At 41.8% G+C, this 14,807-nt stretch overlaps 1 protein-coding gene across 1 annotated transcript; it reads left to right on the top strand.

The window, feature by feature from the left end:
* Positions 1-315: 315 nt before the first annotated feature.
* HHLA1 (HHLA1 neighbor of OC90) lies at positions 316-13,045 on the top strand. Its single transcript, XM_058833294.1, has 16 exons — positions 316-362; positions 1,256-1,315; positions 2,371-2,451; positions 2,915-2,998; positions 3,092-3,175; positions 4,539-4,622; positions 5,185-5,241; positions 5,350-5,436; positions 6,245-6,337; positions 7,442-7,633; positions 7,753-7,755; positions 8,154-8,225; positions 8,450-8,524; positions 11,807-11,963; positions 12,601-12,683; positions 12,909-13,045. Exons 1-16 carry the CDS (start codon positions 320-322, stop codon positions 12,950-12,952), a joined length of 1,299 nt encoding a protein of 432 aa, XP_058689277.1. The 5' UTR covers positions 316-319; the 3' UTR covers positions 12,953-13,045.
* The last annotated feature ends 1,762 nt before the right edge of the window (positions 13,046-14,807 follow it).

The raw sequence follows: 14,807 nt of genomic DNA, 5'->3' as shown, positions 1-14,807 counted from the left end.
AGGGTTGTGTTGACAACCTTACCAAGTCCCCAGAAAAGCCAGCTAGGTAGGACTCAAAAATCAAGAGGCACACTCTGAACTCACAGCACCCACAGGCACAGAGGAAACACTGATTGTGGGATCTCTGTTTCTTTGCCATTTCCAGCATCAATCTTTCTCTGCATCACAGAGATATTTCTTCTGTGGTCAAATCATTTTGGGACAAGGGCTGGACAAAATCGCTCAATGCTAAAAATTTTAGCACCACCAAAAGAGCATTTCTCTCTCCTAGACCAGCCAAACCAGCTGGAAGTCAGCATCCATAATGCAGGTGGTGAAGATGAGCCTGGGATTTCTGTGTCTCTTTCTGGTTTTCAGCACAGGTAAGGACAATGGTCTGGTGCTACCCAGGGAATAACCCAGGTACCTCTTTCTGCTCCCATAGCCCCACTCCCACATCTGTGGCAGGCTTGGTTCTTTCCCCCTGTGAGAGCAAGACTGATGGGCTGGAGCTCCAGGGCTGGTGCCATTCAGCAGAGCTGACCAGGCAGTGCCTATTCCTGGATCCTGTGCCAAGAGTCTGGAATCAGAGAGTTTATAAGGAAAGAGAGAGAAGGGTTAGAAGACCTCCTACTGCCTAGATTGTCAATCCAAATTTAGCTCTGTCTAATTGAGGGTTGTTAATACAGCTGATTAACACCACATCGCCATTTATAAACCCTGGATTATACACTGTCTACTGGGTTATTTCTCCTTTATAAACATATAAAGGGGAACTTGGATGGGCTGAGAAGCTGAAGCTTCATAGGAACATGGCAGATTAACATTTTCTAGCACTGACTCCTCTGGAGAGCCTTTTGGATTACTCTTAGGAGGCATTCAGCTCTCCTCTGGTGGCATAGGAAACCTAAATCTCAAACACATATCTTCAACCTGTGCTGCAATCTCTCATTTGCTGCTGTGTGCCTCAGCTGGTCACTGAGGGAATCCCAGAAACCCAGTCCAATCTCCTGAGCTCAGTTTCAGCCCATTCCTCCTGCAACATAGCTCTTGAGGACAGTCCTCAATTTCATGACTGCACTGAATAACAAACATGCACAGAGAAGGGAAGATTTGTTTGGATTTGGCCTTATTTTTCTCTGTACCTTGCAACAAATTCTGTGTGCAAACCTGGTGAAGATCTCTACATATATTTAATATCATACTTTTATTTTGATTATTGAGGGGAAAACTCATCAGGGGAAACTGTTTCTCAGTCTCTTTCTTCACTTTTCAGCTTCGTGCATAAGAAAAGAAAATAAGAAAGAGAAGCAAGTGGCAGTGCTGGCTACTGCAGGTAACAGGGATCACATCAGGAGCCCCAGTGTTGGGGTGGCAGTGGCAGTGGGAGGTGCTGTGTTGGGCGTGCAGGTGGCAGCAGATGGGCCCTGCTCCTGCAGAGTCTGTGAGCCCCAGCCCACCCCTGCTGTAAGGCCACCCCACCCAGTGCTGTCCCTGGCCAGATTAACAACTGTCCTTCCCAAAATCTACTCTTCTCTTTTTCCTTTCTCTCCTTCCCAGCTCTTCATTCCCTTCTGTTTTACCTTTTCTCTCTTCTGTGCTGTAGACAAGCGCTGCTTTTAGCCCTGGGGTGCAGCTTGGCTTCAAATTGGTTATAAATAATACTGATGTCATTGGAAAATTGCATTTCTTACCAAATTCAATTTTGTTCTAATCTCAGCTTTCTGTGCTTCTTTTTCCATCCTGCTCTGTTCTTCCTCTCTCTGTCATGATCACACACACCTTCCTCCCTCACACAGACACTGTACTGCTCTGCTTCAGCATGACTTTGTGGGAGGGAAGCAAAAAAAAAGTCTTTGAAAATTTTGACTTGGGAAAAACAAATAAGCAACATCAACAGAAATGAAACATGTTAAGATAAAAAGTGTGATGTGGCTACAGCAAAATTATTCTGTTGTAGCAAGCAGTATAGCCATCCATGTAGCTGAAAAGCAAAAATCTGTAGTTTTATGTAGGTTTGGGGAAGGGGGAACATTTCCTAGACACTTTCTCTGCCTTTTATGACCTGCATGGTGAACTCTGCTGCTCTGTTGGAGCATCACCCAGCAGGAGAGGGCACCAGCACCCCAGGGCTGGCTGGGTCCTGCAGCTGCTCAAGGGCACAGCTGGCAGACCTGAATTTTGGCCCACCATTCTTCTGCTTCTATATCTTGTCATTTTCTAGACTCATCTCCGTGGTCCTGGAATTTTATTTCCCATCAGTGGTTTTTTGGTGTGCCCCAGTACATAATCTGCTCATTTTGGTTTTCCCATTCTGGCAGATGTCTAGCACATAGAAGCAGTGGATGCACAGCTGTTTCCTTGTGCCCTCATGCATCCCTTTTCTTTCAGAGCTGCCTGCAAAGTCGCTGGACCTGGCTGCTATTAACCTGACAGAGCTGGTGAATGGGATGCTGAGCTCTGCACTCAGAGGTAAGGGCTCGTGGCTGGGCAGGTCACAGCTGCCAGCCCAGCAATGCAGGAGAAAAGGCACAACAAGTGTTAGCAGGAGAAGCTGTAAACATGTGCTGTCAGCCTCCAGAATTGCTTCTAGGAGCATATCACCTTCATGCATTTATAGTGCAGATGGCTGTCTGCCCCAGAGAAATTGGAAATTAGCGTGGGTTTATATATAGACACAATATAATTACTTGTGGGAAGCCTTTCAAAAACACTTTTTAATCCAGTGTACATTTCAATTAAAAGAGAAACAAAACAAAAAGGAAGAAGCAATACAAAATATTTCCTTCAGTGGAAATAAGAACAGACTGAGTGTGAGGCAGCTGTATCACACTGCAACCTTGGGAATTCTTTAGACACTAAATGAGCAGAGTCAAAACATGCTGTCCTCACAATTTGTTCCAAGCACTAATAGCACGGACCTGTGTTTCTGCAGGTACCAAGAAACTCTTCTCTTTGCTGAGTGTCACCTCTTACAGCTCGTTTGCCTTCCACAAAGTGTCAGTCACCATTTACAACAGTGAGTGTTGCTGCTTTGCTCAGCTCAGGAGCAGTTTCTCCCCCACAGCCTGTGCAACAAGACACTGATTTTTTTCTCTGTCTCTCCCTGCAGTCTCTAACATAAAAAATATTGACCCTGGCAAGTTCCCTATGCACTACTGCTACTGTTTGAATAATGTGACAAATGACTTGACAGGTGGGTACACAAAAAGGGTTGGCAATTGCATGTGCTTAAGCTGAATTATTTCCTTTGGAGCTGAAGGCTGTAGTCTGAATTCTGCAGACTTCATCCTTATGATTGCTCATATCCTATGAGATATGTTGATCTCACCACAGTGAGATCAACAACCATAACTCACGACAAGTGTCTGCTCTAACTGCATGACCTCAGTCTCAGCTGGCTGCCCCCAGCCAGCCAGTCTGGGATGGAGCCATCAGTCAAGTGACTGGCGTGGTTTGACTGGCAAAAGGCCTCCCTTTCCTCCTTGGAATACTAATTGCAGCACAGGAGAGAAAAACAGCAATATATGATACATCACCTTGGGCACTTTTTCTCTCCTGAGATGACAACAGGAGATGAACAAGGGCTTCTCTGCACCAATGGATTCCAGCAACTTCAATGAGCCCAAGGGAAGTAAAAAGCAAGGACTAACATCTTTATAGAACTGTTGAATGGACTACAAAATACTGTCAGGAAAACCCTTCACCTGAAATCTCATTCACACCTCTGATTTCACAGAATTTAATATTTCAGAATGCATCTGTGTTTGGATTCTAGGGCTGGTTAATGTAAGGCATCAAGGATAGGTCAGCAGCTACAGACCAGACTCCTCTGCCACACGTGGTGACGCTGCACGAACCACAGTGGCTTTCACGGCTTCCTCTGGACCCACACACCTCACAAGCTTTTATGGATAATTACCCAGTTTGCCTTGGAGAATAACAGAGAAACTTTATTCTTTCTGCTGCAACTCCAGAATACCTTGGGGATTGGAGCATTCTCCAAATCAGTAAAAATTCAGGGCTCAGGTCTGTCACTCCCTAAGTGAGAAGAGTGACCTGTTACTGCTAGAAAATTCCATCACTCCACCACCAGCCATTCTTGGGCTGGCATCTGAATCATCAGTTTGTCTGAAGCAGACCCCAGAGGAAAAGTCCAACGCCTATTGGAAGGTCCCACACAGCAGACAGGCAAAGCCTGCAGGCTTTAGATCTCCTACATTTAAGCAGACTACGTAAAGCATTAATTTAAAATGTTCTCTTGAACAGAAAAATTCCATGTAAGTTTGTTTTTAGACACACTGATATTGTGTTGGATATCATCTTTGAAATATACTTCTGAAAGGATTCTCATGGTTTCTTCAGTCCACTACATCCAGCAAAATATTTTAACCTTTAAAATATTTTAAACTTTGTCATGTATGAGCATATATCTAAAATAACATAACATAACATAACATAACATAACATAACATAACATAACATATAAAAGTGAATTTTTGACTTGGCATACAGGATAGGATATTTTCAATAATAAAATTTCTCTATTTGTTGTCTAGATTTTACAGCTCTACTTGTTGATATAATTGGAAACACCACCAGTTATCTCACAGAAATTTTCAAATCCACATCTATTCTCTCAGGTTTGCATTTCCTTTGAATATTTATCATTGTCTTATCTGTCTCATTTACTCCTTGCATGAAAACAACCATAAAAATGTGGATAAAAAGCCTATTGCTCTTACTCAACAACATTTTCCTTGCAACACATGGAACAAGATACATATATAATGTGTATATGTGTAATATAGAGATGTACATGTTTCTATGAACAGTTATGTCATTTGAATGTTTTATAATTAATTAGTAAAAATTGATGGGTTTGAAAATAATTTTTTACATATTTTGAGCAATTTTGATTCACTGAGAATAAGTATGGGCTATTTTATCTGAAGATTTTTTTTTCTACATAAAAATACTTGTAATTTAGAATTGTAATTAGATTGAAACCTTTTCCCTGAAGATCCTAACATTTGGATTTAATGGTGGTTTGAGGTTTTTGTCAAAAATTAGATCAGAAAGAACATACTTGATCAGCTGCCATAGCCACATGCCATTTATTGTTTGTGTTTTCAACTGTTTAAAATAATTCCATGTAAGGAAAGCTGGTAATGATGATCTCTTTTATGTTTTTTTGTCTTTCAGTGCGTCAAAGCAATGACTCTGATTGTATCTACATCTGTGTGATGGCAGGGCAGACAGGTAAAAGTTAAAATCATTCCACCCAAAAATATTGCCCTGGTTTTCCTCAGTGATGATTTATACTGGAAATAGGCCTTTCTTGATAATTGCAAGCATTTCTATTTGCAGGGAAAAATCTGTCTGATTTTTTGGAAATACTAGAAAAGTCTCCTGTTATTAATTACACATTTTCCAGTAACACATCATCTGACCTAGGTAAGTACATCCTGGGGAATAAAAGGAAACAGGAACCAGAGTGAAATCATGTCCAGCTAGCTCTTGCAATGAGTACTCCATCCTCATTACTGCAACTATAAATATTATTTTATTTTTTATTGTTGCTTATGTATTTTCATAGTATTATGTATTTGTTTATAGTTAGAATAATATTTTATATTGTTGAAAATTTAATACAAGAATTATATAATAAATGCAAGTAAATTTTATTTTTAAACTTTACTTCTAAATTTTACTTTAAAACTTTAAAATTATTTTAAATTATTTGTTACAAGGTCTTCTGGTGGAGGAACAAACAAAAGCTGCTGGGATGAGAGCTTTTACAGAATTCAACATTTGGCTGGGGAGGGTCTCTAGTGCTCTTAAATCTGACTGGGTGCCTTTCCATAGCTCTCAGCACAAATGACCTCCTACCTTTACATGAGTTACCTTCAGAGTGGAGGTGAACACATTCAGTTGTCCTGCGTGGTTTCTCCATCCAAAACTGCTTTGCCAGTTTGAGCTGCACTTCAGGTGCTCCCCCTTCACTGTTGCCCATCACTATCTCCCATTTTCAATGACAGATTAATGCAGGCAGACTGAAATCAGTGGCAAGTTGTGTGTGCTGAAAGCTCTGGGATGCTTCTCTCCTTTTAAAAACAAACAAAAAAGATGACACTTGGCCAAAACCCCCTTTAATTTGAAACAACTGCTGCTTCTGTGGTAGCAGAATCTGATTTCTTTCCTTTTTCTCGCACAATATGCAGTGGATAATGAGTGCTCTAACCTTGTCTTCTCATACCTCAAAACCTAGATTCAATGTTATCAAGTTTTGTGAAACTGCAAGAAGACCCAAACAAGACACTGGATTCATCAGCAGAATATGTGTGGAGATTTAAATGTGAGCAAATATTGTCAGACCTAAATTTTTGTTCCCCTGATTAATGTATTGATAAATTATCATGTATGTTTGCTGTGCAGTTAATGTGATGTTAACTCCAGATAAAGCATAAAATTTCTCTGAATCAGCAGATGATGTCAGTAAAGCATTGAAGAGCTGGAGGATAGAAAAACTCTTGTGAAAAGCCATTTTACCAGAAAAAATAAGTTTTCTAAAGAGGCAGAGAACAAGAGAAAAAATAGTTATTGATTTCAATCCTAAACACAAGATTATTTAAACTATTTCCTCTAATTTTCTATAGTATTTTTTTTCCTGTATTATTCTCTATCTATTTCTTTGTATGACATTCAGTTTCACTTGAGCATTTCATAAACTTTAGTACATTTAACTTTGCTACAGGGCTACAAGATAGAAAAGTGCTGCTCTGCCCCATTTTAGAAGCCAAAAAGCAAAAATCAAAAAGCCTGCTGGCTTGTAATAGAAATTAATAGAAATTCTGACCTTGACTTCATACCTCCTTATCTTCACAGCTGCATCTCTGTCCTACAAAATGCCTGCATTTCCTGTAGTCAGTCTGCTGTCTTTTATAATTGTTTTTAAATTTCCTTAACCACATGCCAAACTTTGTTGTCTGTTGTCAGTTCCCAAACTGCAGCATCTGCCCTCCAGTACCTGCCTGCTCACCTTCAAACACACAAGGCCTTTCTCTCTTTCTGCTGTAGTGAAGCAGTACAGGAAATTAAGCACAAATTATATGAAGAAGAAAACAAAACCCTACAACCCTACAGGAACATTCCCGTTCCTTTTTTTTTTGGTTTTTTTTTTTTTTTTTTTTTTTGGTTTTTTTTTGTTTATGAAAACTCACACATTAAAATGTTCTCAGTTAAAATTTCAAACATTATTGGAGCTCCCTGTGTTTCCATATTTAAAATGAAAAGGAGGAGTGGCTGCTCGAGTGCCAGAGAAGCACTCAAGGAGTAGATGGGATTTTCTGGGTGTATTTTAGATATTATTCTCCCCCAGTGTGTTGCAGAGGCTGCTGCTGTGGGGCACCAGCACCCCCAGTGTGCTGGTACCCTCTGTGTGTCTCTCTTGCTTCTCCAGCTACCAGGACCCCTCTCACCCAGAAAGGGGGGGAAATCCCCAGCACAGAGCTCCCACCATGGCCAAGGACAGCTGCAGCCAAAGGGTTTCCATCACCCCACGTGGATGCTGCCAGGCCCCAAGGCACGGCCAGACCCGCTCGGAGCCCTGGGGGGAGCTTGGCCCCGTCTCCAGCCCTGCAGCCCAGCCCCAGTGAGTATGGCCAGGCACCCTGGAACCTGCCCTGCCCCTCTGCTGGGGGCTCTGGACAAGTGTCCCGGAGGTGGAGGCTGGAGGGCCCCTCAGGGAGACCCACTGTGGTTACCTGTGAGTTGGTTATTGCAGAAATGTCAAAATCAGCTATAGGTTCCATCCTGCAGTTTCCTATCTTTAGGGGAATAACTTTGTCTTGCTTCCCACAAACACTTCTGCCACTTGGATCTTCCCTCATATTTTGCTCCATATTTGGTGAGCAGACCTGTGAAAAAGCAATATAGAGATGATCCTTTTGGTGTTCCCCAAACATGCCTTCTTGAAATCCTGCCCTTCCCTAGTCCACAGGCTTTTCAAGTTCTAGTCAAGTACTATTTCAAGTACCTATTTCATCCTGACATTTTTATATGTCACTGTACTGGGTGAGGGACTCTGGCTGTTGAGCTGTCTCATACATTGCAATTCTTCTCAGCAGGCAGATAAATAATGAATAACAGGAAGCGTGTCTCTGTTCCCACAGCTGACATGTCCATGTCTTGGATGCAGACTGTGTCTCCACAAGAAGCCACCAAACTGATGCAAACAGAGCCAGGTAAGACTGATCTGGGGTAGCAACAAAGTGTGTCAGTTGGCATATTTATGAATTATGAAGTAATATATAGATGACTGATATTTATTTATACATCACTGTCTATGTAAGTGTTTATTAATGAACTGTGAGTTCAGGGTTAGTTTTTCATCCTTTTCTGCTGCTCCTTTGATCAACCTGCCTTTTTTTTGTGTCAAAACGAGTTCTGTTCTTTTCCCTGTCCTTAGATTTGCCTTCCACAGTACTGTCTATGCCACCTTCCTACCGACCTGGTGTGACACTGAAACTTTACTCAGCTACCAGTAAGTAAATGCACCTCATGCAACAGGAACAGCAGAATGTTTGAAAGCAATGCAAGATTGAAATGTTCCCATGCAGAAAAAACATATATGGTTAATTTGCTTGTGATAGTTTATGTATGTAAACACCCAAAATGTCCAAGGGACTGCTTTCCCATTTGTTTGTGAATTGTACACAGCTGCAAATTCAAAACAGATGATACTGGGTGATAGAATTAACATAGATACTCTGTGTGGCAATTTTAGCATTGACTGGTTATTGGAGAATTTGTTCTTAAAAGTCATTCCAAAAGAAAATACCATGCTTTAAATCTCATCATAAATAAGATGATGTAAGCAGTTCATGACACATGAAACCCCCAGGACTGTTCTGAATTTACAATACTTCAAACTACTTCCTCAGCTAAAAAAGGATCATCATCAACTAGATTTTCATGAAAACTCAGTTCTTGTCTGCTTGTGTTTCTGTGTGGTGACTGTCTAAGAGAAGCACAGATGCTGGGTAGTGCAAAGGAAACATATCAGCATAACCTGCAGGGCTCTTCAATGTCCTTTAGGCTTGATATTTTAGACAAAACCAGAGGAGTCTAAGGAAATAAAGTGTTGGGCAAATAACTTTGGTTTTCATGGTCATCTTTTTAGATTTTATAATGCTATTTGATTCTGAAATGAGATTTAGTTTTCACCCATCTTACTTCTGTTTTAAGAGCTCCAATTACCAGAGTCCTCCTGTGGTGTGCAGCACTACAGGCCCTGGAGAACCTAGGATGTTTTGAAAAGGCTGGGAAACATGGATTTCAGTGAGATGGGAAAATTGGAGTCACCAAATGCCTCTGTGGGAAACCATGCTGGCAGAGGTGCCTGCCTGATTCTAACAATCAAATGTTTGGAGAAATAAGTCCAACAGTGGGATTCCAAAGTCAGAAAGGGCATCTGCATTGTTCTGACAGATTATTCCAGTTATTCATTTTTTAATTCACAGAAGTGGGTGCCAACTAATAAGACATGTAAATGTCCATGTTAGTGTGCAGGGAGGGATATTTTGAGTCTGAATCACTCACTGTAACTATAACATTGCTCTTCACTGGCAGAAAAATTTAATCTCAGTGTCACAGGGATGTGATACTGAATTAATAAAAGAACTGTCTGTTTACTGGAAAAGTTGGTCACTGCACTGCCCCTGACAATAATGAGGCAATTTGAAACACATGAGAGGAAATCTCTGCACAGGAACTGCGATTCTTGCCTTTTCTGGTCTCCTGACTAATTCAATTCCTTAGAGAAGTCTTAGAAAAGAAAGTTCTGAAATAAATTCCTACTTTTAATTATCTTTATGAACTTACATACTGAACATAAAAAAATATATTTCAGAGAAGAAATTTATTACAGAAGAGGTATAAAGCATTACTGTGAATGGGTGAAAATTTAAATTTGAATGATGTGATGTGAATATGCTATGCAATCAAAAATTAAATTGAAAATTAATTGAAAAATAATTTCATCATTAAACAAATATAGTATTATGCAAATACAGGGTTAATTTAAAGTGATTGTCAAAAATGAAAACTAAATAAATTTCCTTAGCTTTTAGCATTTTTGTTTGACTTTTGTTTCCCACATAGATGACTTCAAATTGAAATTGCCGTCATTCAATTTGCAGCTAGATAAAATTGAATTTCTGCTGGCAAAACACATAGCTTGAGTAAAGCATTTAACACCTGGTTATCCTGGTTGGCAGGATAGAAGGACCCACTTCTGAGGAGGCTGAAATTTGTAGGAAGAAGTTTTAATTATTCATCACCTTTATTATTTCTCATCAATTTTAACATTACTTTTCAGGGACAGCTTATATGAAAACATCATTGCCCCATGCTCTGATGTTTGGTTATTAACATGAAGTGTGTTTACTTAAGCAAGGAATCAGTAATTTTTAATTTACTCCATGTAGGAAAATATCAAGGTATGTCAAATGCTATTAAGTGGATAAAGCCTTATGACATTTATGTGCAATTGCTGGGGTGAAGAGAAATGGGTCTCCCTCTTGCCCATGTCTGGCTAATTACACCTGATATTTGTGTAGTGCCTTTGACACACAGCTGGTTTTCAGAGCAGCCTGTGAGTTTGGGAGCTGCCAGTGTCTGTGCCTTACTCCTCACATACTCCTGCTATCTTGGCCGAGCACTGCCAGGAGAGAAATAGTTTCATAGCAATCTCTTTCAGGCTGGCAGAGCCTTGATTTTCCTCCTGCCCAGGAATGCCTTTTTATATTAAATTTCTTGTCAGGATGAGATGACTCAAGCTTATTTCAACAGAACTTCATTAGTCCAAATTTAACCTTCATAACCTCTGCTATCACATAACATAGCATTGCCCAGAGCTATAAAGTGTGTGAGACATGTGAACCTGGAAATGCAATTACACTGTCTGAGGGGATTATGCTCAGCAGGTAAAAAAGTTTATCCACACATGGCCAAAGCCTGCTGCTAGTTACACAAATGGAAAAAATAGTTGACAGATCCTTCCTTCCTTCCTTCCTTCCTTCCTTCCTTCCTTCCTTCCTTCCTTCCTTCCTTCCTTCCTTCCTTCCTTCCTTCCTTCCTTCCTTCCTTCCTTCCTTCCTTCCTTCCTTCCTTCCTTCCTTCCTTCCTTCCTTCCTTCCTTCCTTCCTTCCTTCCTTCCTTCCTTCCCTCCTTCCCTCCTTCCCTCCTTCCCTCCTTCCCTCCTTCCCTCCTTCCCTCCCTCCCTCCCTCCCTCCCTCCCTCCCTCCCTCCCTCCCTCCCTCCCTCCCTCCCTCCCTCCCTCCCTCCCTCCCTCCCTCCCTCCCTCCCTCCCTCCCTCCCTCCCTCCCTCCCTCCCTCCCTTCCTCCCTTCCTTCCTTCCTTCCTCCCTTCCTCCCTTCCTCCCTTCCTCCCTTCCTCCCTTCCTCCCTTCCTCCCTTCCTCCCTTCCTTCCTTCCTTCCTTCCTTCCTTCCTTCCTTCCTTCCTTCCTTCCTTCCTTCCTTCCTTCCTTCCTTCCTTCCTTCCTTCCTTCCTTCCTTCCTTCCTTCCTTCCTTCCTTCCTTCCTTCCTTCCTTCCTTCCTTCCTTCCTTCCTTCCTTCCTTCCTTCCTTCCTTCCTTCCTTCCTTCCTTCCTTCCTTCCTTCCCTCCCTCCCTCCCTCCCTCCCTCCCTCCCTCCCTCCCCCCCCCTCCCTTCCCTCCCTCCCCTCCCCTCCCCATTGCTGTGTAGAGTCAGATATTTAGTGGGACAGGTATTTGGGGTATTTCAGGGTTGTGTGTTCCCCCAGGGTGCCCGCAGGCGATGCTCAGAGAGCCCCGTGTGACCTCACCTCCCGTCACTCTCGTAGTGCAGAAGATCAAGCCCTGCGTGATGGAGCTCTGTAGGTTCTTTCAGCTGTGCCTCTGTGTTGGTCAGAGAAGATATTCCAGAAAGGAAGCCATGAGGTAAAACCTGGCACGAGTTTTTCTTTCTCTGTCTGCTTAAAATAATCCTTCAGGCTTTTTTTTCCCCAAATGACAATTTTCAATCACCAATGATTATTTTGGAGGGTCTGTGGCCACAGACTAAGACCCAAATGTGTCCCAGTGCACCTGTTCTGGCTTCAGTATTTCAGCTAAGTGAAAAAAGCCCAGATGCATTTTTCCAAGCATCTAATGACATCACTGTGGTTGGAATCTAGCTTTTTATTTCCATATTTACTATTATTTAGATATACCAGGCTTATCATGGAATCATAGATTGGTTTGAGTTGGAAGGGATTTAAAGACCATTTAGTTCCTACTGTGCTGCCATGGGCAAGGACACCTTCCACTGGATCAGGCTGCTCCAAGCCCCATCCAGCCTGACCTTGAACACTTCCAGGGATGGGGCATCCACAGCTTCCCTGGGCAACCTGTGCCACTGCCTCACCACCCTCTGAGTAAAGAATTTTTGTCTAATATTTAATCTAAACCTGCCATCTTTCAGCCTGAAGCCATTCCTCCTTATCACTACATGCCCTTGTGCAAAGTCCCTCTCCTTATGAAAGATAACAAGCCTCTTATCTTTAACTGCATCTCCTATCTGCAACTCCATCTTCAGGTACTGTGTTGAATACTATTCCTGGTTTGTGAAAAATGCAAGTTATGTCTGTGAAAGGGTCAAAAGAGTTGCTTACTCCCACAGTAAGTGCATTTTCACTTTACATCTCTATAGCTCTATATACCTTATTCTGAAGATAGAAGATTTTTCTATATCCACAGAATAATTGCTGTTTTTCATCAGATAACTATTTTATCTGATAATTATTTTTAAAGGATTAAAAAAAAAAGTATTATTTTACCTTCATGCATGTTTTAATATTTCCTTGTAAAATCTCTTCTAACTAATATTTTCTTGTGTTCTTCCAGCATTAAAGCAAAAATGCCTTAAAAACATCTGTACATCAGTTTAGAGCACTGGGAAGTTTTACTGCAAGTTTGAAGACTGGTGGCAGTTTTAGTTTTCTTTTTGATTTCTCAGTGTAAAAGTCAGAAAGCAACAGGTTATTTGCAGATATTTAAAATCAGGCAAGTTATTAACCAGATGTTAACCTAGAAATGTCTCCTCCTCCAAGGCATTGTAAAAATAATGTGTAAAAAACAGAGATATTTTATACAAGTGATGTAGCTGCAATAAAAGAATTGAAAGGCTTTAAAAAAATCTTATTTTATAAAGGATATTTACATGGTTGGCTAGTGAATGAAAACAGTTTATTTTATTGACATTTGAGACATGGTAATCAAAATTAACAAATGCAAAGTAATTTAAAAGCAACCTGAAATACTGAAGACAAGAAGGATGTTAAACACATGCAGATTATCTTCTAAACAAAATCTTCCATTACTTTAGCAATGCCTGTTATGCAGTGTCAACCCAGGAAATGACAGGATCTCTTTGAGATACATTTGTGTGAACTCACCAGGATTTGTAGAAACATGGAATTATAGAATGGTTTGGGTTGGAAGAGGCGTTAAAAATGATCTGTTTCCAACCCCACTGGATCAGGTTGCTCCGAGCCTCTTCAAGCCTGGCCTTCATGTCCTTTATATGCAAGTCTGGTGAACTAAAATCTCGTTCTAAAAAATGAAAGAATAACCAAATCAATTGCATGATCCCTTATTTTTCTATGCTGCAGCAACATTATGCTACTATTTACCCAGAGTATGTCCTCAAGCCATTAATATTGTTTTTGAAGAAGTTGCTGTCACACATTGACATTTCACTGAAGAAAGAGGTGTTCAAAGGCAGAGCCAAGGAGAAAAGTGGCAATATAAGCAATGCTGACCCCAGGGAGAGGTGGGATGCAGTAGCTCACTTCCAAAATATATTTCACTGTTGTGCTCAATAGTGTGAGAGAAGAACTTCTGCCATGTCAAAGAGCAGGATAGATTGGAGAAGTACCAATTACAGCAGATATTGAAAGTTAGGCCAATGGAATAAATGGAATGTTGATACAGGGAGTATATGCTGGGAATAAGACATGCTGCTATCAATAGGCTGAAGAAATGGGCCAACAGGAACTTCATGAAGTTCAAGAAGTGCTGTAACATGGCCATGGTTCTGCTATGCTGTGGAAGATCTCGGTTTGTTGCAGCAGCTCTCAGTCTGTGCCCATTGCCTCTTGCCATGTCACTGGGCACCACTGGACAGAGGCTGGCTCTGTCCCCTGGCACCCTCCCCTCAGGTGTTCCCTGGATTGATGAGACCCCCCAAGACTCCTCTAGTGAAGAGTCACAGATCTCTTGTCCCCTCCTCATGAGAGATGTTCTCGTCCCTTTATCATCTCTGTGTCCCTTCCCTGAACTGTCTCAAGCTTTTCCATGTCTGTCCTGTTCTGAGGAGCGCAGAACTGGACACAGCCCTGCAGGTGTGGCCTCACCAGTGCAGAGTAGGGGGGCAGGACCCCTTCCTTCAGTCTGCAGGCAGCGCTTTCCCCAGTGCAGCCGAGGACATCCTGAGCCCTCTCTGCTGCAAGGGCACACCTCTTACTCTGTTCAAGCCTGTGTCCAGCAGGACCCCAGGTCCTCCTCTACTGAGCTGCTTCCCAGCTGGGTGTTCCCCAGAGGTGTATGAGGCTGCACCTCTCCAGGTGCAGGACTTGGCACTTGTTGTTGAACTTCATGGAGTTCCTGTTGAGGTCCTTCTGGATGGCAGAAATGCCACTCACTCATCCCAGTTCAGTGTCACCTGCCAGCCCTCTGAAGGTCCGTTCTGCCCCATCATCCAGATCATTAATGGAGAGTCTAAACAGGGCTGGACCCAGCACT

The sequence above is a fragment of the Poecile atricapillus genome, chromosome 2 (assembly GCF_030490865.1).
Source record: "Poecile atricapillus isolate bPoeAtr1 chromosome 2, bPoeAtr1.hap1, whole genome shotgun sequence".
Taxonomy (NCBI): domain Eukaryota; kingdom Metazoa; phylum Chordata; class Aves; order Passeriformes; family Paridae; genus Poecile; species Poecile atricapillus.
Note: the sequence above shows the minus strand (reverse complement) of the source record. Positions and strands in the feature narration are given on the sequence as shown.